This window comes from Dunckerocampus dactyliophorus, chromosome 16, assembly GCF_027744805.1.
Source record: "Dunckerocampus dactyliophorus isolate RoL2022-P2 chromosome 16, RoL_Ddac_1.1, whole genome shotgun sequence".
In the NCBI taxonomy this organism is placed as follows: Eukaryota; Metazoa; Chordata; class Actinopteri; order Syngnathiformes; family Syngnathidae; genus Dunckerocampus; species Dunckerocampus dactyliophorus.
Genome location: NC_072834.1, coordinates 10,970,215 through 10,994,863, shown reverse-complemented (window position 1 = coordinate 10,994,863; position 24,649 = coordinate 10,970,215). Strand labels below are relative to the sequence as shown.

The 24,649-nt window shown below is 40.7% G+C and overlaps 4 protein-coding genes across 11 annotated transcripts in view; 1 reads left to right on the top strand and 3 right to left on the bottom strand.

Annotated features, from left to right (window-relative positions):
- LOC129168758 (ryanodine receptor 1-like) overlaps positions 1–1,544 on the bottom strand; it is a 52,955-nt gene extending 51,411 nt beyond the window's left edge. For all 6 annotated transcript variants that reach the window (XM_054754401.1, XM_054754402.1, XM_054754405.1 and 3 more), the window contains exon 1: positions 1,372–1,544. In XM_054754401.1, coding sequence (XP_054610376.1) covers positions 1,372–1,419 — 48 coding nt within the window. In that variant the 5' untranslated portion in view covers positions 1,420–1,544. The remainder of the gene's footprint in view (positions 1–1,371) is intronic.
- A 1,609-nt stretch (positions 1,545–3,153) lies between these two features.
- nfrkb (nuclear factor related to kappaB binding protein) lies at positions 3,154–13,505 on the top strand. Its single transcript, XM_054754397.1, has 26 exons — positions 3,154–3,213; positions 3,567–3,704; positions 3,775–3,970; positions 4,049–4,176; positions 4,248–4,419; positions 4,541–4,645; positions 4,721–4,794; positions 4,865–4,946; positions 5,325–5,514; positions 5,590–5,701; positions 5,780–5,906; positions 6,016–6,093; positions 6,165–6,241; positions 6,338–6,384; positions 6,460–6,520; positions 6,602–6,776; positions 6,858–6,964; positions 7,043–7,166; positions 8,474–8,553; positions 8,631–8,827; positions 8,907–9,177; positions 9,281–9,454; positions 10,912–11,646; positions 12,531–12,637; positions 12,757–12,892; positions 12,989–13,505. The coding sequence occupies exons 2-26, from the start codon at positions 3,579–3,581 to the stop codon at positions 13,127–13,129; spliced, it is 3,822 nt and encodes a 1,273-aa protein (XP_054610372.1). The 5' UTR covers positions 3,154–3,213; positions 3,567–3,578; the 3' UTR covers positions 13,130–13,505.
- Positions 13,227–18,645, bottom strand: tmem45b (transmembrane protein 45B). Of its 3 annotated transcripts, none has more exons than XM_054754398.1 (6): positions 18,578–18,645; positions 16,102–16,306; positions 15,814–16,026; positions 14,105–14,289; positions 13,864–14,006; positions 13,227–13,606 (listed from the first exon to the last, which is right to left on the bottom strand). In XM_054754398.1, exons 2-6 carry the CDS (start codon positions 16,289–16,291, stop codon positions 13,495–13,497), a joined length of 843 nt encoding a protein of 280 aa, XP_054610373.1. In that variant the 5' UTR covers positions 16,292–16,306; positions 18,578–18,645; the 3' UTR covers positions 13,227–13,494. The 3 variants fall into 3 exon arrangements, with proteins under 3 accessions (XP_054610373.1, XP_054610375.1, XP_054610374.1); XM_054754400.1 differs by having other exon boundaries at positions 18,518–18,589; XM_054754399.1 differs by lacking the exon at positions 18,578–18,645 and adding an exon at positions 18,398–18,537.
- A 1,126-nt stretch (positions 18,646–19,771) lies between these two features.
- Positions 19,772–22,690, bottom strand: gng8 (guanine nucleotide binding protein (G protein), gamma 8). Its single transcript, XM_054754621.1, has 3 exons — positions 22,555–22,690; positions 21,896–21,997; positions 19,772–20,446 (listed from the first exon to the last, which is right to left on the bottom strand). The coding sequence occupies exons 2-3, from the start codon at positions 21,977–21,979 to the stop codon at positions 20,318–20,320; spliced, it is 213 nt and encodes a 70-aa protein (XP_054610596.1). The 5' UTR covers positions 21,980–21,997; positions 22,555–22,690; the 3' UTR covers positions 19,772–20,317.
- Positions 22,691–24,649: the final 1,959 nt, after the last annotated feature.

The window sequence follows — 24,649 nt, the reverse complement described above, 5'->3', positions numbered from 1 at the left end:
TAATAGAACTGTATAAATGGAAAAGTTACCTAGAAATGTTGTTGAAATAAGGTGCCATGAGAGAATATGTTCACAGAGTAAATAAAGTGACCTACTGTAGTTCCCATTTAGCATGATTTAGAACATGATGACAGCTGATGTGTCTTAATAATTGGTCATATGATTTAAGTGGCATTGATAATAGCGTAATTGACAATACCTACCAGTGTAACATACAGTATATGTGTCTGCAGTGCTGCTGGCACACCTAATCTACTAAGAGAGCAGCCAAAGCAAATGACAGATGTGCGTGTTAAGTTTCTATGACGTTGTGATTCTAAATTAATGTGTGTACAGTTATGCCACGGCAGGCTGACAGACTGACTGACCTACGGACACAAGGACAGCTGTTATTATGACACCTCCAGGCTAACAAAAATTGGGGTATTGCTGCAAAGCATTAACAAGCACATACTGCATGCGTACTGTATGTGTATATGTAACGTATGGGAAGTAGCTGGGTGATATCGAACGTGCGTCTCTAATATCCTCAGCGGCCCAATTCCCACATGGACTGAAGTAAGCAGGTGCTGAAACGGGCCTGGCTTTGAATCTGCTAATCCTCACACAGTATATATAGACCTCAGCAACTGACACACACTTTATGAAGCATTGTTAGCGTGCTTTGGCTCCTGCTGCGTCACAGTGGCAACTGAAATATTGATCTCATTTATCATTTTAATTCATGGAATGGATTAAATATGAGGTGTGTTTCTTATTTTTGCATGTAGAACTGTAAGTGAATGAGATGGCGATGACCTTCATCCAGGCAAAAAGCAACAAATGGAGGTGATCGTACATGAATAAATACCAGTATTAAGGCAAAGGTCACGCTTACCTTTCAATAGTTAGATGGTAAGTGGGCACAATATACTGCAATCCCCGATATAAACAAAAATAACACAGTGCTGGGAGTCTTTTTTGTGGCGTCTCTTCTAATATACTAAATAAACGTTACAACAATGTCATTTTCTATAGTAAAAAAATAAATAAAATGTGAAAAGACCTAGTATTTGAGTCACACACTTTACACTTCTTAACAGATTGTCCTCCATTTCAAGCAATTTTCAATTACTTTTGTGTGCTAATGCTTAAGGGAACATTTGTTCTTGGTGATAAACCAGAACAATATCAAGTATCCACAGGGATATAAATAGATAACAATGTGTACAAGACCAGCCAACTGTTCTTGTCAATCAATTCAAACACATCGAAAAAAGTGAAACTGGAGATGATTGAAATGACTGAAATGGTTGTTTGTCGTAGAATAAAGGCTGTATTTTTATGGTTTTAAATGTCATCATCCAAGAGGAGGAATACAGCATCACTTACCGTACGCAAGAACTGAATCTCTTCCTCTCCATCTGCACCTTCTGCCATTCTGCTGAGGCATTAAGAGCACCACCTTGATTGAGAGAAATGTGCTTCTTGGTTCTCCTGGTGACTGCAAGGAAAGGGGAAATGTTGCTGAAGGGTGTGTGAAGGGCGATGGGGGTCCCGGCCCCTCTATCTCTCTCTGACTCCTTTATGAGAGCTTGGGGGACTGTCATTCTCCTTCATAACTGCATCATGGAGAGGAGGAGCAACTGGATCGGGCAGCTCTTCAAAAGTTTTTCTTTCTTTTTAATTGATTTAGAAACGGCTGCATTTTAATTGCTTTGAAAGTTATGGGTATTGTATTCAAGTATGGAAAAAAAAGATTATTGTACTGTTATTATCATATTATTATTAGGGCACGAGTACCGAGCAATAGCGGTGCAAAGGCCCTATTGGAACTGCTATGATTACTGGTATTATTATTATTATAAACATTTCATCACTTTTTTTGGGGTGCCTTAACTTGCATGAACACTCACCAAAGTTTGCAAGTGCATAAGGTCCTGTGAAAAATGTTATATTTTAACAATCCTTAACATGAACCCCCAAAACTCACTTAAAAACAAACTTAAAAAAAAAAAAGCCACCAGTTTCACCGATCACCACCAAATTTTTTTTCTCCAAAATGAGGGGTCATATTTTGACAAACTCTTCCTAGAGACTTTGAACAAATAAGCCCAAATCAAAGTCACCGATACCAGACAGATGGGTGGTGATATGGTGCAAAGCATTTTAGCTTAAGCCACAGGATGTGGGCAGGGCATAGTGGCAAATTAGATGATTCACTCTGACGAGTCGCCACAAAAATGTAAACGTTAATATCTCTGCCCCTTTGTTTTACATTTTACAGAGATGAGAATTATATATATTTAAACGTCCATGTTGGTTTTGCCAAGAAGAGATCAGGCGGACACACTTTTTTTGTCTTTTGAATCTTTTCGTGAAAAAATGTCACCGCTACAGGCAGTGCCGAAACTAGAAAGTAGCTAAGCTAATACTCTACGCTTGAGTCACGCCCACACAGGGGCGTTCATTCCTTCCTGATTGGATCAGTATGTAATTATGTGATAGCATTTAACTGGTTCCAGCTTGTGCCAATCAAGGGTTGTATGGGCGTATTCTACAGCGCAAACATGTAGCTGGCTTGACAAAGTTGCCATGCTACCTGTCTGTGCAAAGAGTCAATCATAGATTACTTCTACAGTACTTCATTGTCTAATTCTAATCAACTTTAGCAATATATATAAACATAATAAATAAATAAAAATGAAAATAAACTGACCTGACAAAGTCTGTGGCTACTTTAAACATTTAACACAACATTAAATCCAGAAACTACATTAACTTGGCTAAGGATGTCTGTGATTAAGTGTATTAATTACACTGTAATTACAGGAGATGTTGTAAGTGTTACAAATTGTAAGCAAATTTCAGAGACATTAAAGAATTTTAATTTGAAAAAGCATTCGATATATTTACCTTACTACCGTGTAGCATCAATGCTAACATTAGCTTACACATTGTACTTAGTATCTGCGTCCAGTCAGAATTAAAGTAGTTCATTTTCTGACTTGTAAAATAATTTTAACCAATCTCAAGCTGTATTTGAGAAACGAAGACATTAAAATGGCACGATAACTTAATTAGATAGTACAGTAAATGCATTACCGTAGTTCACTTTACTGCCTGTGAGGGCGGACAGCAAGCTGAGAGCGTCAGCCATTACATCCTATTACAATAGAAGAAGAGAACGGTCCGTCGTAAAAACAGTCCCCTCGACAGGCTCTCAAAACAGAGGTAAGCGGCTAATTTACTAAGGTTTTGACAAACAAAAATAAATTCACTCTAGGCGTGCAAGTATGCTAACATACTAGTGTACATACAGTATGCATACGGTGTACGTTTATTATATTTTTGCCGGTATGTAAGGCTTATACGTTCCAAAGTAGTGGAGCATGCTAAGTTGCTGTGTGCTAACTGTTATGCTATAAACAAACGCCCTTGTTGTTTGCCAGTAAAGACACGCTAGTTGTTTGTCGGGTTACTTTTTAGAATCTTCGTACGTTTGCGATGGTGGCATAGAGATGATTTACAACATGGTGTCATTCTGCGTTTTAAATTCATTTTTGTGGGTTATTGTGTGTCAACAGGAGAGGAGGAGAATGGATGTCCTCACTCACATTCTTACAGACCCTCTTGAGCCGAAAGAGGAAGAGGACGGTCAGATCACTGAGGAGTGCATGCTGGGTAACTGCAGGGTCAGCCTCCCAGAGGAACTACTTGAAGACGTGAGTGATGTGAAATTAATTTCCTCATTTGACATTGTGTTGTTAAAATGTACCAATGTTTTGTCATCAGCCCGAAATCTTTTTCTCTGTGATGAGTGAAAGCACCTGGAATGAAGTACTGTCAGACTCCCAGAAGCAACACCTCAGTCAGTTTTTACCACAGTTTCCTGACGACGCAGAGCAGGGCAGCACCATTACAGACCTGTTCAACAATAGAAACTTTCATTTTGGAAATCCCCTTCATCTTGCACAAAAACTATTCCGAGGTAATTAACAGACTGATCAATCAACTCCTAAACCTAACATATTGGTGATGTTTTTGCTCATTACTTCAATAAACCCAGATGGCTACTTCAACCCTGAAGTCGTCAAGTACAGACAGTTGTGTGCCAAGTCTCAGCAAAGACGGCAGTTGTACTCTCTCCAGCAGTATTACCACAGACTACTGAAACAAATCCTCGTCTCCCGAAAGGTATTTGTAGCGGAATTTTAAGCCGCAATCCCGCACATCAGCTGATGTTAATATTTATTTTCTTCCTGTAGGAGTTACTAGATTTTGCAGTTCACAACGGTCTGGACTTTCCACCGAAAAGAAAGCAACAGACAAGGAGTCACGCTGAAATACGTGAGCAAAAGGTTAAAAGAAGGCTGAGACGCATCTTAAAGGAGGTTAAAATGGAGTGCTGCGACAGCAATGCTTCATCTGATGAAGATGGTCAGTCTGTTTTCTTCAGTTCCACTCTTACTAGCTTTCTGTTACAAGAGCTCACAAGCTGGATTATGAGGCGAGTTTTTACTTAGCAGACTTACTTACCTACATTATCGCATGCTTGTAGATCTATCCTTGTGGACACCGGCGCCACAATCTCCCTCCTCCCCGATACCCACCGTCTCACTCAGAGTTCTGCCCAGCCTCTCCACCCAAGATATGAAGACTACTGGTAAGTATAATTTTGCTGTGGTGTCCATTCGCTCACCTGGACTGGTTTCTTAAGACAACTTGTTATTTCTGACAGAAAAAATCCAGCTTGGAGAACAGGACTTGAAGGCCATGCTCCAAAACCATCGGGAAAAGAGGAAGCGACAACCAGTGAGTTATGTCTTGATGTGATTAAAGTAGTTGTAGTGTTCAGTTACTAACCAATAATTCTTCCCCTCAGGACCATCCAGACTTGATGACCTCAGATATCCACCTCTGTGACATACTCTCCAGGGCCAATATTGGTCGCAAAGCAGCCTTATGTGAGTCAGTTCATTGGAAAACTGTATTACATACGTGTGTAGATCCCTCACAATTTAGCACCCATCTTCTCAGGGGGGAAATAGTATGGAAATGAAACTTTAGTCAGTGCACAGCATGTATTGTTGTGTAGATTTACAATCCACTGAAAATAAGGCAACACAAATGAGTCCACCTCACAGTGACCATGGCCAAAGTGTGAATATTTTAGTGTGAGGATTATTATCTAGCACGGTCTTATCCTCTTGGGCATGGAATTCATCAGAGCTGCGCAGGTTGTGACTGGAATCCTCTTCCACTCCAGCACGGTGACATCACTGGTGGGGCTGGTGGACATTCGACACCTTGTTTTACTGACACATCTCTTGTTTTTCTACCAGCACTCTTTGAGCTATCTCTACCCAAGAAAAAGATTAAAGATGAGCGAAGGAAGAAGAAAATGAAGACGGTGAAAGTGGAAGCCGAGGATCCTTGTGATGCTCTTACTTCAGAAACCTCATCAGTCCCTCTGGCAAACATCAACTCCCTGCCAGACACCCCATCGATACCACTGGCCAACATCAAGGAGGAGTATGTATACAGAGCTGATGCTGTGTTGGACATCGCCATCCTCAGGCTAAAAGTAAGTAACCGGCATTTTTACAGAATCCTGGAGGAGCCTCAAAGCAGCCCGGTCGTAGTTGAAGAACTAGCTGTCAGTTTCTTCAGCTTGTTGGAGACCATCTTGAGGGCAGAACATCTTGCCAGCACTTCACTGGTACAGTATATGAATTCATCTCACTTGCTTGTTAGTCTGTGTGTTAAACCACCAACGTTTGTGTTCATCTGCGCCCAGTTAGAGGAAAAAGTCCAAATGTGGCAGTTATCTCCTGCCAGTTCGCTCAACTCCTGGTTTTCTTCTGCCTCCTGCTGGTCTGAATTGGTCCTCCATGCTCTGCAGTTTCTTGCAGGAGAAAGTAAAGGCATGTAAATTTGTGATGTTTATCACAAAAAAAAACCATGCTGAGGCATGGAAAAATGTCTACTTTTCCACCAAAGATCTAATCATTGTTTTACTCTAATATTTTCCAGAAGGTGTAATGGCTCTCCCCAGTGGCTTCCTGCCATTTGTGGAATTTGTTGATGAAACGCAGCAGTGGAAGTGGATCGGTAAGACGGATAAATAGAGTGACAGTCCTGATGGATGCTGTGATACACATCCATGATGATGCTTATTTCAGGACCCACTCACGATGCAGAGAAGGACCTCATTGCACTTTGTCAGCTATGGCTGGACTCCAAAGATTTGGTTGTCAAGGTATTCCACACAGTATATACAGACACAGATGATGTTGCACATATTAACTGTGTCGATGTATGTTGTTTTTTCAAACAATATCGATGTCACCCACAGACAGAAAGTGAAGAGCTCTTAGAGATGACACCGCCGATGCCACGAGTGTAAGTCTCAATCTATGCAAATGCAATATAATGCAAAGAATTACAGTATTAAGAGCGTGAATATATTTTTTACAGGTCAACTGATTATGTGGTGAGACCCAGCACAGGAGATGAGAGACAACTGTTCCAAATTCAGGTATCTTTCTTTATTTCATGTGCCTTTTTTTTTTTTTTTTTGTCTACACAAGCTGACATTTCATTGATTTGTGTTGATTAGGAGCAGCAGCGATACAATCAACCTCACAAAGCCTTCACGTTTCGGATGCACGGCTTTGAATCCGTGGTGGGACCTGTTAAAGGAGTGTTCGATAAAGAGATGTCGCTCAACAAAGCCCGGGAGCACACCCTGCTCCGCTCGAACCGCCCACCGTATGTCACAATCCTCTCGCTAGGTCAGAGCTTCTCCTTGTTGCGGCTTCAAGTGTGCATTTAAAGAAAACTACTACATTTTGATCCCCTTTTTTTCTTTTTAGTGCGGGATGCAGCAGCCCGGCTACCCAATGGAGAAGGAACTCGTGCAGAGATCTGTGAACTGCTCAAGGACTCGCAGTTTCTTGCCCCAGATGTCACAAGTGCACAGGTCAAGATCCACTTTTACCACTCTGTCATTTTTTTTTATGATATCGGCATTAAACAGGCTTTTGCTTATTCCATGTAGGTGAACACCGTTGTCAGCGGGGCTCTGGATAGACTACACTATGAGAAAGACCCCTGTGTGAAGTACGACATCGGACGCAAGCTGTGGATTTATCTTCACCGCAGTCGTAGTCAGGAAGAGTTTGGTAAGCGGCAATACACACACAACTTAATTAGAAAAAAATAATGATAGTGATTTGTAATAGACTATGAGAGGGGTATTAGGTTATAGTGTAAATATATTAATTAATGTTATGGTGTAGTACTGCACTGCATCATACTGAAAGCTGGAACATTTAGAATACCTGTTCTAGCTACATGACAGGGTAAGAAATGCTCCGATTATAGCCACGACATTTATTTAGCAAAACCACAAAGAGTTAATTGCAAGTAGGCAATAATTGGAAAGAGGCTGTTAATTGTTAAATGTCAAAACTCATTATATACAACACCATATTTTTAAAACTTTAATAATGATTAAGAGTGCAGGAGAAAATGAAACCAGATAAAAACTCTCTTTGACCACGGGGTCATTTATTATCAAGTATATTGCACAACACAGCAGCATCAGAACCAGTGTTGTTGCTGTGTTTTTATTTTTGAGTTTGGAAAAGTTAATGCTAGGTGTAGGCGTTCCTTTCTATGTTGCTGTGTGAAATCAATGCGCCCAGGAAGTAAGTTCCGGTAATTCTTAAAAGGACCAAAATACGGAAAAATACTGTAAGTATCACATGTTGTTTTGAATATACCTATTACTACATGGTTACAGCATTTACGGTATATAATCACTCATTACTCTTCATTCTTGTGAGTTTATTGTCAGTACTCACCTATTATTACAACCAAGTTCAGTTATGTCTACTGCATTTAAAGTAATTATTTATTTATTTACTACTATACTAATTAAGTGATTATTATTTATTATGGTTGAAGAAAAACCCTGACAAATATATTACTACATTGTTACATTACATTATCATTTTCCATTGTACCAACTGGTAAAGACTACATCGGAATACAGGAAGTGAATAAATGTATTGCAATTGATGTGAAATGGACGAGGTGCAGGATTAAATAAGCTTTGCTTCTTCCTACTGCTTTTGGACATGTGGAACTGTGAATTGAACTATGTGATGTATTCCATTGTAACTCATATGCCTGTTTTAAAAAAAAAAAATTAAACCATTACCATCTGTTTTTATATCTTCAGAACGCACAGAAACGAAAAAGACGTGTGTTCATATCTCACATAAGGATTGTGGATGATGGGCAAAATTCAAAAAAAGTGCAGTTTTCCTTTTTAAATGGAGAATTTACTGTATGATCTCAGTGCACTGCAGTGGAGTTCTGCACCACTGCAAACTACAACATACAAAACTACATGATAAAGTCTCCACGATGATGTAATCTTTTCTCTGTTGTGCTATTATTGGTTCTCTTCTAACCCACCCAGAGAGGATCCACCAAGCTCAAGCTGCTGCTGCAAAAGCAAGAAAAGCTCTGCAGCAGAAGCCCAAACCTGCATCCAAGCCTGTGAGACAGCTACCTTGTCATTTATTTGACGATTTCTTACTTAGAAGTACCAAATTTCAAATCCTTCTCTATTTCAGAAATCTGGAAGCAAAGATGGAGGTAGTAAAACATCTGGATGTTTGGAAGCAGGACAGGATATAGGTTCCAGTCCAATGTCACCAACCCCCTCTACGCCTACCCCAAACACACCCGGGACCCCAAAGTCACCCTTACCCTGCACAGCCTCCACACCAACAAAGACTGCAGCCCCTGATGCAATTAAAACCAGCACAGGGTTTGTTTTTCTTTCTTCATGTCAGTGCAACACACCCTTGTTCATTCATTTACCTTGAAATCAATTGTCTCTCCGACAGCGTCCTCCTCATGTCTCCCCCTTCCTTGCCTCAGCTGGGGTCCATCTTACCCACCAGTCAAGCTACTCCGGCTGCATCACAGCCTGTCACTTCCCAACACACGGCACGAATAGTGAGTCACCTGGCAGCAGGCTCCCTCCCCCAGGTGAGGGTCGTCTCTGCTCCACCTGGACTGGGCTCTCCAGCAGTAAGTCAGCAGGCTGCACTGGTCCATCAGAGCCCTCATCAGATCAGGATGCCGGTGTCAGTGGCGGCCAAGGGCATCCCACAGGTAAAAGAGCAAATGAGTTAATGTGTTGTAGTTTTTTTGCATATAATACAGTATATACCAAACACAGACAGGCATTCTTGTGTGTGTATCTTGTACATAATAGGCAGTGGTGTCGGTGCCTCTGAGAGGACAGTCTGGTAGTCCAGTCCACATGGCGAACACGGTCTCCACAGTAACTGTGGCCAAACCTCAGACTGGGTCACCTGGTAGCCCAGCCAGCAACCCAACAACAACGCCTGCTGTGCTGCAAGGAGTGGCCAGCCCCAACATCAAACAGGTACACAGGTTGACTGTCACTGTCAGAGAGGCATTCATTTAACAATATGTTTATTTTTATTGTTGTAGCTTACAGTGGTGGCCAACTCCATAGCATCTTATTGAGAAACCCTGCTGTGTGACAGCGTAAACTATAAGTAATACTTAGTAGATCTCCGGAGAATGGCAAAAAAAACAAATAAGAGACGCACCCATAAAAAGCCCTAAAAATGCCTTTTTTAAAATAACCCTATTATATTCCTGTCTGTTATTAAACACATTTTAATTGCAGTTGTATACATTAAGACACAATCACAGACATACAGTATAGTGCAGGGCTCACAAACGTTATTCCTTGTGAGAGCTACTTTTACAAAATGAAAATGGCCAAGAGCTACTCATTTTTGTAACATTTATTTTCAGAGCCTATTTTAAATCCAAACAAAGCGAATATGCTTGTTTTACCAGAACATTAACAAAATGCTGGTGTCCACAACTCACATTTTGTATTTCAGAATGCATTTCTTTCTACTGTTCTTTCATTATTAACTGAAAACCTGAATGAAAAGCAGGCTTGCGGGCACCTCATGTGGTCGTGGGGGCCTACCTCACCACGTTGGTGACCCCTGGTATACGGTATTGTGGATCCCCATACATTCACTATTCACGGGCCTGTAAGTTCTCAAATTTGTGATCATAAAATTGGGTTGTTTTTTTTTCTCTTTTTTTTTGTGCAGAAAACACATCTCATTCACCTTAAGTGTAATAAGTTATACCTATGTGATAATACAGGTAAAATGTACAGCATGCATTTAGCGCTGTGAGAAAGCCCCACAAGTTTTTACATTTGTCTTTATGCTTCACTGATAATGTTGAGATTTCGTACTTTGTTTGTCAGTCCTTGAACGCAACATAGTTTAGGGATGTGTGACAAACGTTTGTTTGGCTACTGAAGCACTTGCTTTGACAATCTTTCCAGCCTCAAAACCTTCAGTGAGGTGAACACAAGTTAATATACGATTGTAAGTCATTACTGGAATTAAACGCAGGCAAGGAATGTGGATTATGTAGATGCGGCTAGGAGAAACGCCTTCTCTAGCCCGCTAGCCTCTATCGCTAGCCTGACGGCCAGGCTAAAGGCTACACTGTGTCTCCGATTCCATCTGTTAATCAATCATCTGACATTATCATTCATTAGAGGCGAGTATCTATATAGTTTATACTTTAAATGTGTTTAAGTATGAAAAATAGGAGTGCTAAATTATGCAAAATAAGAGCAATGAGGAGTATGTGAGCAGTCTGGGTAAATTCTGTTTCTTTGCCAAATGTGGAGGCCAGGAAGTGGTGATGTAAAGGTTGAATATCCCCAGTTTTGTCTTAAGAGGTGTTTTTACTGTCTTAGTGTTTATCAATCCTTGTGTTTGATCTAATGTGTGCAGGTGAACCAGATGTCAATATCCATGTATTGTTGTATTTCAGGTGTCAATCACTGGCCAGTTAGGAGTGAAAGCTCCAGGAGCAGCAGGAATTCCACTCACTGCCACAAACCTTCGCATCCAGGGTAAAGATGTATTGCGTCTTCCACCTTCCTCCATCACCACAGACGCCAAAGGTCAAACGGTCCTCCGGATCACCCCGGACATGATGGCGACTCTCACCAAATCTCCAGTCACTACAGTTAAACTAACTCCGGACTTCCTGGGCACCGCCACAGCAGGCGGCAACAAGAGCATATCAGCCACTCTCCACGTCACATCACCCCACCCGTCAGCCTCCGCCGTCACTGCCGCTGTATCCTGCACAGGGGAGGCCCCCACCACTAAAGCTGCACCCATGGCTTCCACCCTGTTGAAAGCCGCAGGGGACACGGCCATACGTCTCATGCCCACACTGGCCGTCACTGTGGCGGAACAGAAATCTCGCACTTTCTCCACAGTCACCTCCCCGGACAAGAGCGGCACCACCATCCGTATTATGCCAGGCCTCGGGGTGATCCCACAGAAACAGGGTCAGACCATCACTATGGCCTCCACCAGTGGCAGCAAGCCACCCACGGTGTCCACCTGTGCCAACGTCATGACCATGGCCACTAACGTAGTGGCTGGGGCCAAGGGCATGACAGTGGCCACTGGAGCCTCTACATCTCCTCTCAAGCTGGGAACAGCCACCGCCACTGTGCGCCAGGTCCCTGCCACCGTGGTCAACACACAACCAGTAAGAGGACTTATTTGCCACATCATATTGATTATTGCATTTATTCATCCATTTTAACCCTTTATTGACAATACAAAATTAGAAAACTTTCTTCCACAACTATTACGGCAACCCATAATCGAAATCTAAAAAAAGATTGACCGACCAAACCAGTCACCTTGTGATATTTTGTTAGCATTAGCACACAGTTTGATGATGTTTTCAAGTATGAGGGTATAACATACCAGTTCTACTGGCTCGTCTTCTGACCATTTGTAATTACCCTTGCACAGTATCAAACCCAAGGCCCGTGGGCCAGATATGACCCCCGAAAGCCTGGGAATTACTGTAATGTGTGTCAATAGTGCACTTCACCTTTTTCCTTTTAAATGTATTTATTTCATTTTGAGAGAAAATTTGTACTGCGTGCAGTTCTTCTAACCTTTAGTATTATCTGATCATGCAACAAGATATTCCAAGCATTTTGTTATCAAATATAAATACTTGAATGTCTGCTTGTCACCTTGACATTGTCGCTTCACTTCTCGTGGCTAAGAATCCATCATTTTGTTAGTAAACATTATCATCAAATGCATGGGCATTTGTGTAATAACATCATCAGGCTATATTCAGATTAATGTTAATATATATTGACACTTACAAGTGGCCCTCAAAGAAAACGAGTTGGCACCCTCCTACTCTAGCGTTTAAAGTTCCACTTCACAACGGTAGGGGGAGCCCTGGTACAAAAAATGACCTCACCAGGACCTCGTTTTTTTAAATAGCTGAAAAATGGCTTAAGTGGTCATCAGATGCAGTTTTTTCCAAAGTAAATCCTCCAGGAATCAGATGAGTGTGTATTTTCATTTTTCTGACATAATTTGTTTGTTTTGACCTTGCCACAGGGGAAGTTACCTGCACGGATTACAGTTCCTCTTTCTGTCCTCAACCAACCACTGAAAAGTAAAAGTGTGGTGACTACACCTATTGTGAAGGGAAGTCTCAACACAAAGTAAGTGTGAACATATGCACTTTACTTAATATATTGTGACCAGTGAATACATCAATTTCGTCTTTTTTCCCCCCAGTTAGGGGTACATACTTACACTTTCCTTGTGTTTTCCCATGCAGTATCGGCAGCCTGGGGAGGAACATCATACTGACCACCATGCCTGCAGGTGCCAAGTTGATCGCTGGGAACAAACCAGTTAGCTTTGTCACGGCACAGCAGTTCCAGCAGCTGCAGCAGCAAGGACAGGCCACACAGGTTTGCATCAACGCAAACTCACTGCATGAATATCATGAATAACCATTCATTTGTGAATACGTGGACACCTTGCCTTGTCAACTCTCTCTCATTCAGGTACGCATCCAGACGGTTCAGGCCCAACAGCTTCAGCAACACATGGCTACAGCTTCCCCCAAATCTGTCTCAACAGTCGTCGTCACAACGGCGCCCTCGCTAAAATGTCCGCCTGATCTTCCACCTCCAGCTCCTCAATAATTTCAGCGAGCCATATTCAGTCAACTATGTAGTTATTTGTGTGTTTCTGTGGCATTTCTGTGTGTCTGATATTTGTTATCAATGTCAGACAATGTTAATTAATTTAAACGACAGTACATTTAATTTCCTTAATATTAAAGCAGAGTATGTTGAATTATGAATATCACTGATTAAAGCTCACACTTTCACTCTGTATAAGATGTATGGATATTCATTAAGTCTTAGGTGTTTTTATGTGTGCATTTTGGACCATAATACGATCAGATTTCAACTCAGGCTTTTTGTATTTTTGTATCAATCAAATTTGAGTTGCACTGTGAAAAGAATCATTCAATAAGACAAAACCACAAAAAAAAATTCAGCCATTATTCCTCCTCTGATTCTTCAAGTAAAGCTTTCTCTGAACTTTTGTTGTGCAACCTATTTCGTAGCACTATCTCAATGTCTTGTCCTTCTCTGGAGAATCTCCTCATGGTGCTTTTGGAAGGAAAACAGATGAAATGCAGGTTAAACATGTGATAGAGACTGCTCATTAGCTATTACTAGTACTACCTACTAGTATCTAGTATACAGTATGCATAGCTGCCCCTCCCTACATGCAGAACACGCACTTTCATAGGGTTCCACGATCCACGGGGGACCCCAATTTGCGCAAGGGGGCACATTTTTTGCAAACGCACAAGGCACAGAGCACGTAAGCCCGAGGCAGTACAAAGACAGGAGACCATACTTACATCCAAACGGCAGCAGATGTGCAGGTGACGACTATCAAGGCCACAGCCAAATGCCAGCAGAAGCACATTGTGACAAACATGATGTTGTTATGCAAAGTCAAGTCCCACGTGGGTCCGCTGGGTGGGTACAGTACAAAACCAATCTGCAATGACAACATACATTGTTCTTTTGATACAGCTCACATATCGGATCTGGGCAAGTATACCTAATAACGTGTCTTGTGACTTGTGTCTGCATTACCTGGTAGAACCATGAGCCCTGCAGGATGAACAAGCAGGCTCTCAGCAGTTCCAGAATAATGTGGTCTCTTATGAACACTTCAATCATGGTGCTGATTGACCCACTGAACACCACCACCAGGAGCAGGGAGTGGATGTGAGCGTCAAGCGGGGGGCGACTATGCACGTGGTAGTAGAACAGAAAGCCTGCAAAGAAACATGCAAGCTCAGTAGCAACAGGAGTGCTGGCAGATGACGATGAATACGCTACATGCGCAAAAGTACTGAGACACTTGGCCAGTAAGTGAAGCTATAAGATGCTGTCAAAGGTCACAACCACTGAACTAGCTCAGCCTAATGGGGTTAAGGTCAACGGTCAGGTTCTTCTACGTCAAAGTTGTCCAAACAGTTCCCACAAAGTTGGAAGCATAATCTGAGATCGCTGCTTAGATTACTGCTGCTGCTGCGGCTATCTAGCTGTCTGAAACAACATGGCACTTTCTGTTATACAAATATTACCCACAATCAGTGGCGGAGCTACGGGGTGGCCATGGGTGCCCGTGGCCACCCTTGGTCATCCTCCGGCCACGCCGGTGGCCACTACCATGGCTGGGGAACAATTTTGACAAACACGGCTCTGTGGTGCAGCACATTAGTTAAGCCTAACCGCCGTTTCCGCTTAGTTAGTTAGTTAGTTAGTAATTAGTTAGTTCCAGAAAGCCAAAAATGTATATTTATAGTTTTACAATTACAGTTTTCCGTGCAGAAACCAATTCAAAATGCATGTCCTGCAAATACATATAAATGATGAATGAAAGGAATAAATGGACATTTAAGATGACTTTTACCTTCATTGAAGACATGACTGCGACAGCGAGATCAACACGGGACCACATTTGTATTTTGCTGCAAGTTATTTCTTGAAGCCAAAAGCGTTTCTCAAGTCTCTGCTTTTCTTTTGATCATGGCTGAAAAACAACCCAAAACGGGGCCAAAGAAAGTTGCAAGTGTTTTGATAAAGAAGGTGATAAACACGGCTGAATTCGAGAAATAACCCGTGACAAAACACTAAGGTGGTGTCTGTGTTGATTTCACGTTGTGTCTTTCGCGTCAATCACATCTTCAGTGAAGGTAAAAATAAACTTAAATGTTCATGCATCTCTTTCATTCATCATTTATATGCGTTTACAATTGTTTTATGCATGTAAAACTATAAAAACGTGTTTTCTGTTAATATTTTTGACACTTGTGGCGTAACTGTGTTAGCAAACAACTACAGAGTCAACCGCCGATGACATCATAGTCATCGGACATCATAGTCCATGTAGTGGCAAGCTAACAAGGACATTTTGTGATTAAAAACTATTTTTTTTGTCCTTGCAGGTACATTTTTGCTTGTTTTTAGCTCATAGCTTAACTTCCTCCAGATGGCATGATTTTTCCTAAGATATTTTTTTATGATAATTTAAAATGTGTCCCTAGGTCAACCAGACGCCCAGGCCCAATTCCCCATCCTTTTTTGTCCTCTGGGGACCCAAAAGTGTGGGAAATTAAAGACCCCAGAGGTTTTAGAACACAGTTGGATTCATGCAGTGTATTAATAACCCGACAAGACGTGCGCCATATTGTACGCTAAGTTCCTGACATCTGGCCAGAGTCTGTTTGTGGTGCTCTGTGATTGGTCAGTCTGGGTTTCATGTCCACAAATAGTTCACTGTTGCTTCCTCTTACCTTCTACAAAAAGAGCCAAGGAGAGGGCAAAGCGGTCCACGCCAACGGGCACCGTTTTGGACATGGTGCTCACAACCAACGCTACTCCACAGATGCCAAAAAAGAGATACATGGTGCTGTGCTGCCAGTTCATCAGCTTAACCCATGAATTGTTCTGCGTGTCGTAAAGATGAGCGTGCGGTCCATCCACCACAAATTGCTCCACCATGATGCCTGAGATGGGAGCACATGAAGTTAGAGCCGCTTTGAAGTTGGCCTTTCAACGACGCATTTAGAAGAAAGACTGACCAACAAATGAGGCGAAGATTTGGAATCCTCCTTCAATGTAGTCCATCTTTTTAAAGACAGGAGGCAAAATGGCTCTGCTTTTGGGATGACTCGTCCTCCAGTAGTGCTGGAGAGTGTGTTTCACCGTCAGCCAAAATCCAAAGAGCAAGAAGAAAGAGCCGGGGATGGCGTGCCCTCCGAAGTTGGCCATGGTTTGGCCTAAAAACTGAAATAATACACAAAAAATGTTGGTTACCACTTTTATCTGAGGAGTGTAAGTACAGTTCAAGTTTAAAGTGCAGGCTGATAACTTCATGTTATGATCTTGATGACATAAGAAGCATGAGTGAAAACGTCATTTACCACAAAACCAGAATACAACATGACCCCTTTTTAAACCTTTTTTTAAGGAATCCTACTTTGCGGAAATTCACTTATCACGATTGGGTCTGGAACCAATTACCAGTGATTGTATTTTCTGCAAATATGTATATTGCATATTTCAACAAATGTAAAAATGTTTTTTGGTTCTGACAAGTAATTTAATCAATCAATCAATCAATCAATCTAACTTTATTTACATCAGCTGTAGCTGAACCAAAGTGCTGGACAACAGTGCAATATAAACAGCAAAATAACACGAGATGAATATAATAAAACAATAAATAAAATGTATTAAAAGAATACAAATAAATAATGCATCTTATGTCTCAAACGCAGTTCGAAAAAAATGAGTCTTAAGTTTTGCCTCAAATAAGTATACATAAGTCTGTGATGGTCCGCAATTCAACAGGTAATACGTTCCGCACCCTGGGACCAGCTACAGAAAAGGACCAATCATCCACTGTTTGGAATTGGACCGAGGGACCTCAAGCAGCTGTTGGTTAGCAGACCGCAGAGCTCTGCTGGGGTGATGGATGTTTAAAAGCTCACATAAATAAGACGGCGCAGCACCATGAACATTAAAGGTTTAAAATCAACTCTGAAATGGACTGGAAGCCAGCGCAGACAGCACAAATGGAGAGATGTGGCTCTGTCTACGATAGGAGTATTGGTCAAAAGCCGCGCAGCAGCATTTTGTACCAGTTGTAAACGGTTGTTGATACCAGCATAGAGGGTGTTACAGTAATCAAAGCGAGAACTAAACGAACGCACGCATCGCCTTTTCAAGATCTCGCCGACTAACAAAGGGCTTCACTTTAGCCAGAAGTGGGAGCTGGAAAAAAACAGCTCCAACGACAGAACCAATCAAAGTTCAGGTAGCTATCAAATTAACCCAGATTATTACCCATAGATTTACAGTAGGGGGCAAGAGAGTCCAGATCGGGGACAGCACCAGTGAGCAAATTTGATCCAAATACAAGAGTTGGAAGTCGTAGGCATAAAAATGAAAGAAAAGGTCATGCTTGTCAATGACTAACTCAATAAAGAATAAAGAATACTGGTCCAAGAATGGATCCCTGTGGCACACCCGAGGACAGCGAAGCAGTGGAAAAGACAAAATCATGAATCATGACATCAAAAGTCCTGTCTGTCAAATATGACTTAAACCACTGAAAAACGGACCAACGGTCTGAGCCAAACGTTGGAGGAGGATGAAGTGGACCACAGTGTCAAGTGCAGCAGTGAGGTCAAGCATCACCAGCAACACAGGTCTTTTGGAGTCATGTGATAAAAGGATGTCATTCTGAACTTTAAGTAGTGCTGTGTCGTTATAAAACCAGACTGAAACTTATCTAAAATAATATTGTTTTCTGACTGCACAACCTTTTCTAAAACCTTAAGTGAACTCTAAAAATGATGTAACGTTAGATATAAGGGTTGGATCAAGGCTGTTTTTTTTAAATAAGTGACCTGAGCGTTTCATGTTTAAAAACAGTCGGAACGACCCCTGAACTAAGACAGATGTAGTCTCCATCTGCATTTGAATCATTTGAGAAATTATGATACAATGTCTGCCACCACAAAGTTCATTTAAGCATTTTGTATTTATTAATAAAATAATAATTTTGCAGAATTAGATGTAGTGCCTGACTCCCATTATTCACATATTTAAAAACAGATATTTAAAAAAACACAACGTTTAAATAGCAATAAAATAAAATGTATATTTAAAAAAAATAACATAGCCAAATGATAGTGGTAAAAGCAGACATTAATAACGCCCCACGCATCGAGTGGAAAGTGGCATAAGTCAAATCAACTGAAATCCGATCCTGTTTAAGAGTCGTACAGATTCCTTCTATTGACTAAACATTTTGTTTCCACACTTGGACAGTACAGTGAATTGACTTAAGAAAAGTCTTTTTGTTCCTACCTGCGGACTGTGTTTGCGATAAGGACACGCACAGTTGACTAAACACACGTCAGACCAGTTTTTCTCGCCTAACACCAAGGAACCGAACCAGATATCTGGCACAATTAACACGAGGAATACCTTAAAACTTCTAACTCCGATTCCCAAGGAACGTTGCAGATTTCTTGCAAATGTACGTACCTTGCCACCTGTCACACGGTATGGCGTGTGTGTGTGTGTGTGTGTGCGCGTATGACGTATTGGCCCCACCCAACATTTCCTTTGGCAATTCTGTCAGCGCAGTTCCTCCTGAGAGACAACCTCCAGGGAGAAGTTTGCCCTAATTTGCCCTGCCAGAAACCTATGATAAGAAAGAAGCCTTGCTCATGTTTTACTAATGAACTCATTGTCTTCATCTAAATAAACACATCGAAAAAAAATATAAAAAGTCACATAACACTGGGAAATGTATAAGGGAAAGCTAGGAAATGCTAATGCAATAAAATACAAAATTCATTTAAAGCATAATTTTGTAAATCGAGGTAATATACCCCCTAGAGGCTGTGAGTAGGAAATGCAATCTGACTGGACAGCCAGTAAGCAATACTGTACCCATCCATCCATCTTCTATGCCGCTTATCCTCACTAGGTATGCTGGAGCCTATCCCAGGTGACTTCGGGCTGGACTGGTCGCCAGCCAATGGCAGGGCACATATAGACAAACAACCATTCACACTCACATTCATACCTATGGACAATTTACAGTCACCAATTAACCTAACATGCATGTTTTTGGAATGTGGGAGGAAACCGGAGTACCCGGAGAAAACCCACGCAAGGGGAGAACATGAAAACTCCACACAGAAAATGCCCATCGGAGATTCAGACCCACGTCTTCCCGATCTCCTGACTGTGACTGTGTGGCCAACATGCTAACCACTAGACCACCGTGCGGCCTGATACTATATATGTATATCTGTGTGTGTGTGTACGTGTGTGTATATATGTATATATATATATATATATATATATATATATATGTATATGTATATATATATATACACACACACACACACACACACACACATACACTCTATATATATATATATATACATACTGTACATACAGTATATACTGTGTGTGTGTGACAGTGATCCAGAACCAACTTAGTGGCGCAAGAGAAGCCGCATCGAGTTAATGTATAAGCTCTAGTGACACTGCGTGAACACATGGCAAGGCGGCCGCTTATTTAATTGAACTTTGCACTCATTTTGCAGAAAAAAGTATTTTATTGCCATTATCATCTTCAAACATGTGAGTGAGCTACAGGAGCAAAACACACAGACACCAAATGTAAAATGCATACACTATTGGTGAAAAGTTTTAGTACACTGCAGTTTCTCTGGAGGAAAAACCTACATTGTTAAGTGTTAAGATGGTCCGTCTTTCTTTCATTGTTAATTCCATTTTTTCTTGCCATTTTTGTAGCAACAAGTGACTTTCTCCAGTACAAGGCTGTTCAACTGATGTTCACGAGGGTATAGTACCACAGTGTGTTCCCAACACTGTTTTTATGCAGACAGAGGAGGGTAGTAAGTACTCCAGAACTTGGAGCACCTGTAGGAATTAGTTGCACCAGCTGCCAAGGCTTGATCAACCTCCATTTCTGCACAACAGCTTTAAATTTTTGACCCATTTTGTGGACCCTGAAACAGGCCCCTAATTCTAAAATACACATTATTTTTCAGTTTTGGGTAACATTGCCTTTTTTTTTTAAAACTCTGACACTTCGCCACTTACCTTTGTACCATTTCAAGCTATTCATTGGCCTTGAACGACTTGAATTTCAATAAATAACTGGAAAAATTGGGGTCTTCTAAAACTTTTGACAGGTAGTGTATATAAACCACAAAGAAAAATCTACAAATATTGGTACAGGGTTTAAAGTATCTCACAGAATAACTTCTTCTCTCTGAAGGGGTTCTCTGAGGAAGGTACAGGCGTAACGAGGGGGTCCTCTTTGGCATGGGCTTCACAGTAGGCCATCAGGTCCGCTGCTGCTTTGGACACCTGGACAAATATCATTGGAAGAGCTGAAATTAGGCTTTTTATTAAAATGATGAATAGGTGTTCGAGAAAAAAAACTATACGGATGTAAAACAAGTTTAGCTTTTTTATATATATATATACAGTTCATGTTCCCATACTTGACAATTTTAAGCAATATTCCTGCAGGCGTGCTTGCACCTGCAGCAAACAACACATGGTGGTGCTGTTATTAAACTCCAAGCTCTTCTTGTCACATTTAAAAGCCTCACACAAGACACTCAACAAACCAAGCTCTTGGAAACTACTTATAAAACAAAAGCAAGTGACTTGAAAAAGTCCAGCTCCAATAAAAAGTACTTTGGGGTGTAAAATTTCCCCAGATGGGTTTGCTGTCATGAAGCCCCGAATTCAGGAAGTTTAACGAGTTGCATTCATCACCCCGTATGTTAGATTGACTTGAAATTTCTCACGCAAGTCCAGCTCACTGTGCTCTACAAAAGACTTTTCAGACCAGTGAGCAGTTAAGTTTAACGGACTCTTAAAGGCCCATCTTAATACACTCAACAACAACAAAAAAAACATCAAATTGAAAATGATAAGTGAATTTCCGCAAAGTAGGATCCCTTATTTATAAATGTAATAATTTTGGAGTCAAGAACATAGAAAACCTGTTTCAGACCTTTTAAATATGGTTTTTAACATTATTAGAGCCCTCTAGACTGAACACCCTATAATCACCTTTACACTGGTATTACCTAATATCTATCCATTTTCTATACTGCTTGTCCTCACTGTATTACCCACAATAGTAGACATAATAAGAGAAAATAAGCCATTTAAAACATAAATAAAACTTGTGCTTGTGTGTTTTGCGGTAAATGTGTTCTGGATGTGTGGAGGACAGGAAGTGACGCTGGCAGTTCAGAATTGAGATTTGCTCGGTGTGGGTAATGGCTGCAGCAGTAACCCGTGTTATTATTACTATGATTATTATTGTGAGAAAATTCAAATCTGCAATTAAAATCCATTTCTGACGTTTGTATGTTTCACCGAACATTACAGTCAAATTATGGACACCTAGTGACCAGAGTAGAATACACCGCACCACAATTTCACAAGCATTTTAGTTCATTTAGCAATTTTTATGCTTGAAAAGGCTTAATTTAGACGAATAATACGTAACATTCACTTAAATATGCATATGTTTTGACTAATAATAGGCTGTGTTCAACTACAAAACATCATGATTTTATTAATCAATATATTTTTGAAAAACCGTGATAGAGTGAGGCCGCAAAATGTCATGTGGCGAGGGACGACTATTGTGCAAAACATTAGCTTACTCCAAGCATTTTTAGTTCGGCCGACAGAGGGTGACATAAATGCTAAACTCCAGGTTAGCAACAGGTAGCAGGCCTATTTCAGTTGTTTGTTATTACTTTGCTTTGTATTGCCATAATGTGCACGTACCATCATCCTCTCTATGTTGACCTCCAGCTTTAATTGCTCTACCGTCTTTCGAGCATCCGCAATCTTGGCCATGTTGTTAGACATCCTGTCAAGATTGCCAGCCTGCAGCAAACACACACAGAGAAGTGTTGATTTTTTTTACACAGTAACACATAAACACATCAAGTGACAGTTCATTTAAAGTATCTCGGGCATGAGTACAGAGTCTGTTTCAATTTGCTCATTAATTCTTCGCCCTGGGTCTCAGCTGCAAGAGGCGCAGCGAGGGTCTCCGAGGAGGAGGGCAAAGGGGAGGAGGCTCCCCTGGGGGGGGGACGCTATAGCTGAGACTGTAAATACACCTAGTAGTAACATTAACCTGTTTCTGTTGAAGACAACGGTATAGACATGCTATTTATCAATGCAAGTACTACAGGTACATTTTAAAAAACAACATACCTTGCTAAGTAGAAAGACTTACATAACATTAACTCCGTTTTGTACCATACAGGGAAACAACACAACTGTTTTTCAGCCTGTTTGAATGAAAAACAATGTGAATACTAAATCATCCCTATTTTAGACCCAGTAAAAATAGTACAACAATAGATATAAACAGCCACAGACAGACTTGTTAAATAAAAAAGAAATGTAAAAAATAGCTCAAATGAATCACTCACGTCGAGACACTCCTGTGTTGTGAAGTCTGCTGGAGTCGTCCGCAGCAACTTGCAGTATAAAATGCAGTGAGATTAATGAGAAAGATGAGGAGGGAAGCCTCAACAGGTTCCCCCCCACCCTTCAATTAATTAGTGCTGGTTCTGCCCCGGGGATGGGCTCAGTGCAGCGTGGGTGTGAGGCAACATGCCGTGGTGATCTTATTGACATATGACATAAGACATACTGGAGTAGAGTGTACACAGATTGGAAAAAAAAACCCCCACCTTACTATATGACATTGACCAATAATAACATGATACAATATTTCATTATTGTTAGATGTTTTGAATGAGAGTATACAGAGCAATAATTTTACAAAAGGTTTATTACTGTGGCTGTGCACCACCATTAATACACAGTATAGCACAGAGCGGTGTTCCCATTCCCATTTGCTGTACGAAACATCTCTCACCGCTACAAACTCCAGCCACAATAAATAATAGATACTGCTCAAGTATCTTGCTGTTAAATGACTCATTCTTGAGTTAAATTTGATTTTATATATATAATTTACTGGGTTTTTGACTAGTCTAGCACTGTAAACCATTACAACTTGACGATACATGTCATCAAAATATGTCAGGGCTACAGCAGTTGACTATATGCATGGTTTGTGTTAGGAGACCATATGGAAGTATGGTGACAACGGAGGGTTGAAATAATGATATTTTGTGACGCAGTCTTATAGCCATATAGCGCTGACAGTTATTACACGCAGCACCAGGGGGCAAAGTGGCACTGTTGTGGAGTTTAAATGTCAGGTGCCTCATTAACATTTGTTTCCCCACTATTAATTGGTCTCTCTCTGTGGACGATTTATGGTGGAGGAGTAAATGAAGAAAGAAAGCTGTTCTCGGTAAATGACAGGACATGATTCTAGATATTTGCATTTAACAGCCCCAAATGAACTAAAAATTTACATCAAGCTAAAATATAACACACGTCTGAAAATCTATTTGCCTAAAACACGCATCTGAATCACACTTTAACCGTGTTATTCAGCAATGGGGGGGTTGCGTTCAAAGACACAGTGCATTTTCTGGGATGTCCGAGCACACTTAAATGGTGATGAGAATATCCACTGTTTGTTTTTCTTTATTTCTGTTTATTTAAACGGCACATACATGCGTAATAAATATGTTGTTGGGACTTTTGGAGTTCGGAGTGTCCGTGAATGCATCCTCCGGTAGTGTAGTGACAATGAGGAAGTGTTGTTCTGAGGACAGACAGAGAGACGTGTTTGCAAGTTGGGGATACATACAGGTACGTGGTGCTGGAATTGCACTGCTGTTGATGTGTTCAGGTCAGAATAATGTTATGAAAGCGCATCAGACTCGGTGTGACTCTGTGGGGACCCTACAGTGTGCCTCCATCTGCTGTCATAACAGAGAAGTGCGTTGGCATGAATGAATATTTTTGCTCACACGACTGTATGTAATACAAGGCAATAATAATACATAATTATTCATATATAATAATTGGATTTTGTTGATATTGCCAGACTGTCCAGGGCGTGTTTTATTCTGATTCTAATCATGATCAACTAATTCAAGTCAAAATCAGTCATTCAATTATTTGCCTTTCATTTGTTGATTATGATTATACAGTAATCAGAATAAACCACATGACAAAGATTTTTGGCGAACACAAAAAACTTTAAAAAAACAATATCATTAATAACAATTATTATAGTACATTTATTATTATAAAAATACAAAACTAAATACAAGACAATGTAAGAATATGAACAAACGTGTCCCTTTTTATTACATATAATTGTTTGAGCAAAATAAAGTCAGTAGTGCAAAATAACCAAACAAAAGCAAAACTACTGGCTCTCATTCAAATCCTTTGGCTTTTCGCCCACAAAGCCCTCCTGTGTCCAATAACTTCTTCCCTGAGTTTGTAAACAACCAACAGGGTAACAATATGAACAACACACCAAAAACAGATATTTCTGAAAATAAACAGAGAAGAACACGGAAAACGATCTACCTCATCACGCTAATGTCGATCCAATACTGATACTCCCGATGGTATCGATATTTGTATCGA

Bases quoted from the DNA above. Each gene is read 5' to 3' on its own strand.
- nfrkb (XM_054754397.1), top strand. From the start codon at position 3,579: ATGGATGTCCTCACTCACATTCTTACAGACCCTCTTGAGCCGAAAGAG. The intron at 3,971-4,048 runs GTAATTAACAGA...CAATAAACCCAG, and splicing joins TGCACAAAAACTATTCCGAG to ATGGCTACTTCAACCCTGAA. The intron at 11,647-12,530 runs GTAAGAGGACTT...ACCTTGCCACAG, and splicing joins CCGTGGTCAACACACAACCA to GGGAAGTTACCTGCACGGAT.
- gng8 (XM_054754621.1), bottom strand. From the start codon at position 21,979: ATGTCTAACAACATGGCCAAGATTGCGGATGCTCGAAAGACGGTAGAG. The intron at 20,447-21,895 runs GTACGTGCACAT...ATATTTGTCCAG, and splicing joins TCAACATAGAGAGGATGATG to GTGTCCAAAGCAGCAGCGGA.
- tmem45b (XM_054754398.1), bottom strand. From the start codon at position 16,291: ATGGCCAACTTCGGAGGGCACGCCATCCCCGGCTCTTTCTTCTTGCTC. The intron at 16,027-16,101 runs GTCAGTCTTTCT...CTCCCATCTCAG, and splicing joins AATCTTCGCCTCATTTGTTG to GCATCATGGTGGAGCAATTT. The intron at 14,290-15,813 runs GTAAGAGGAAGC...GTTTCTTTGCAG, and splicing joins CTTGGCTCTTTTTGTAGAAG to GCTTTCTGTTCTACTACCAC.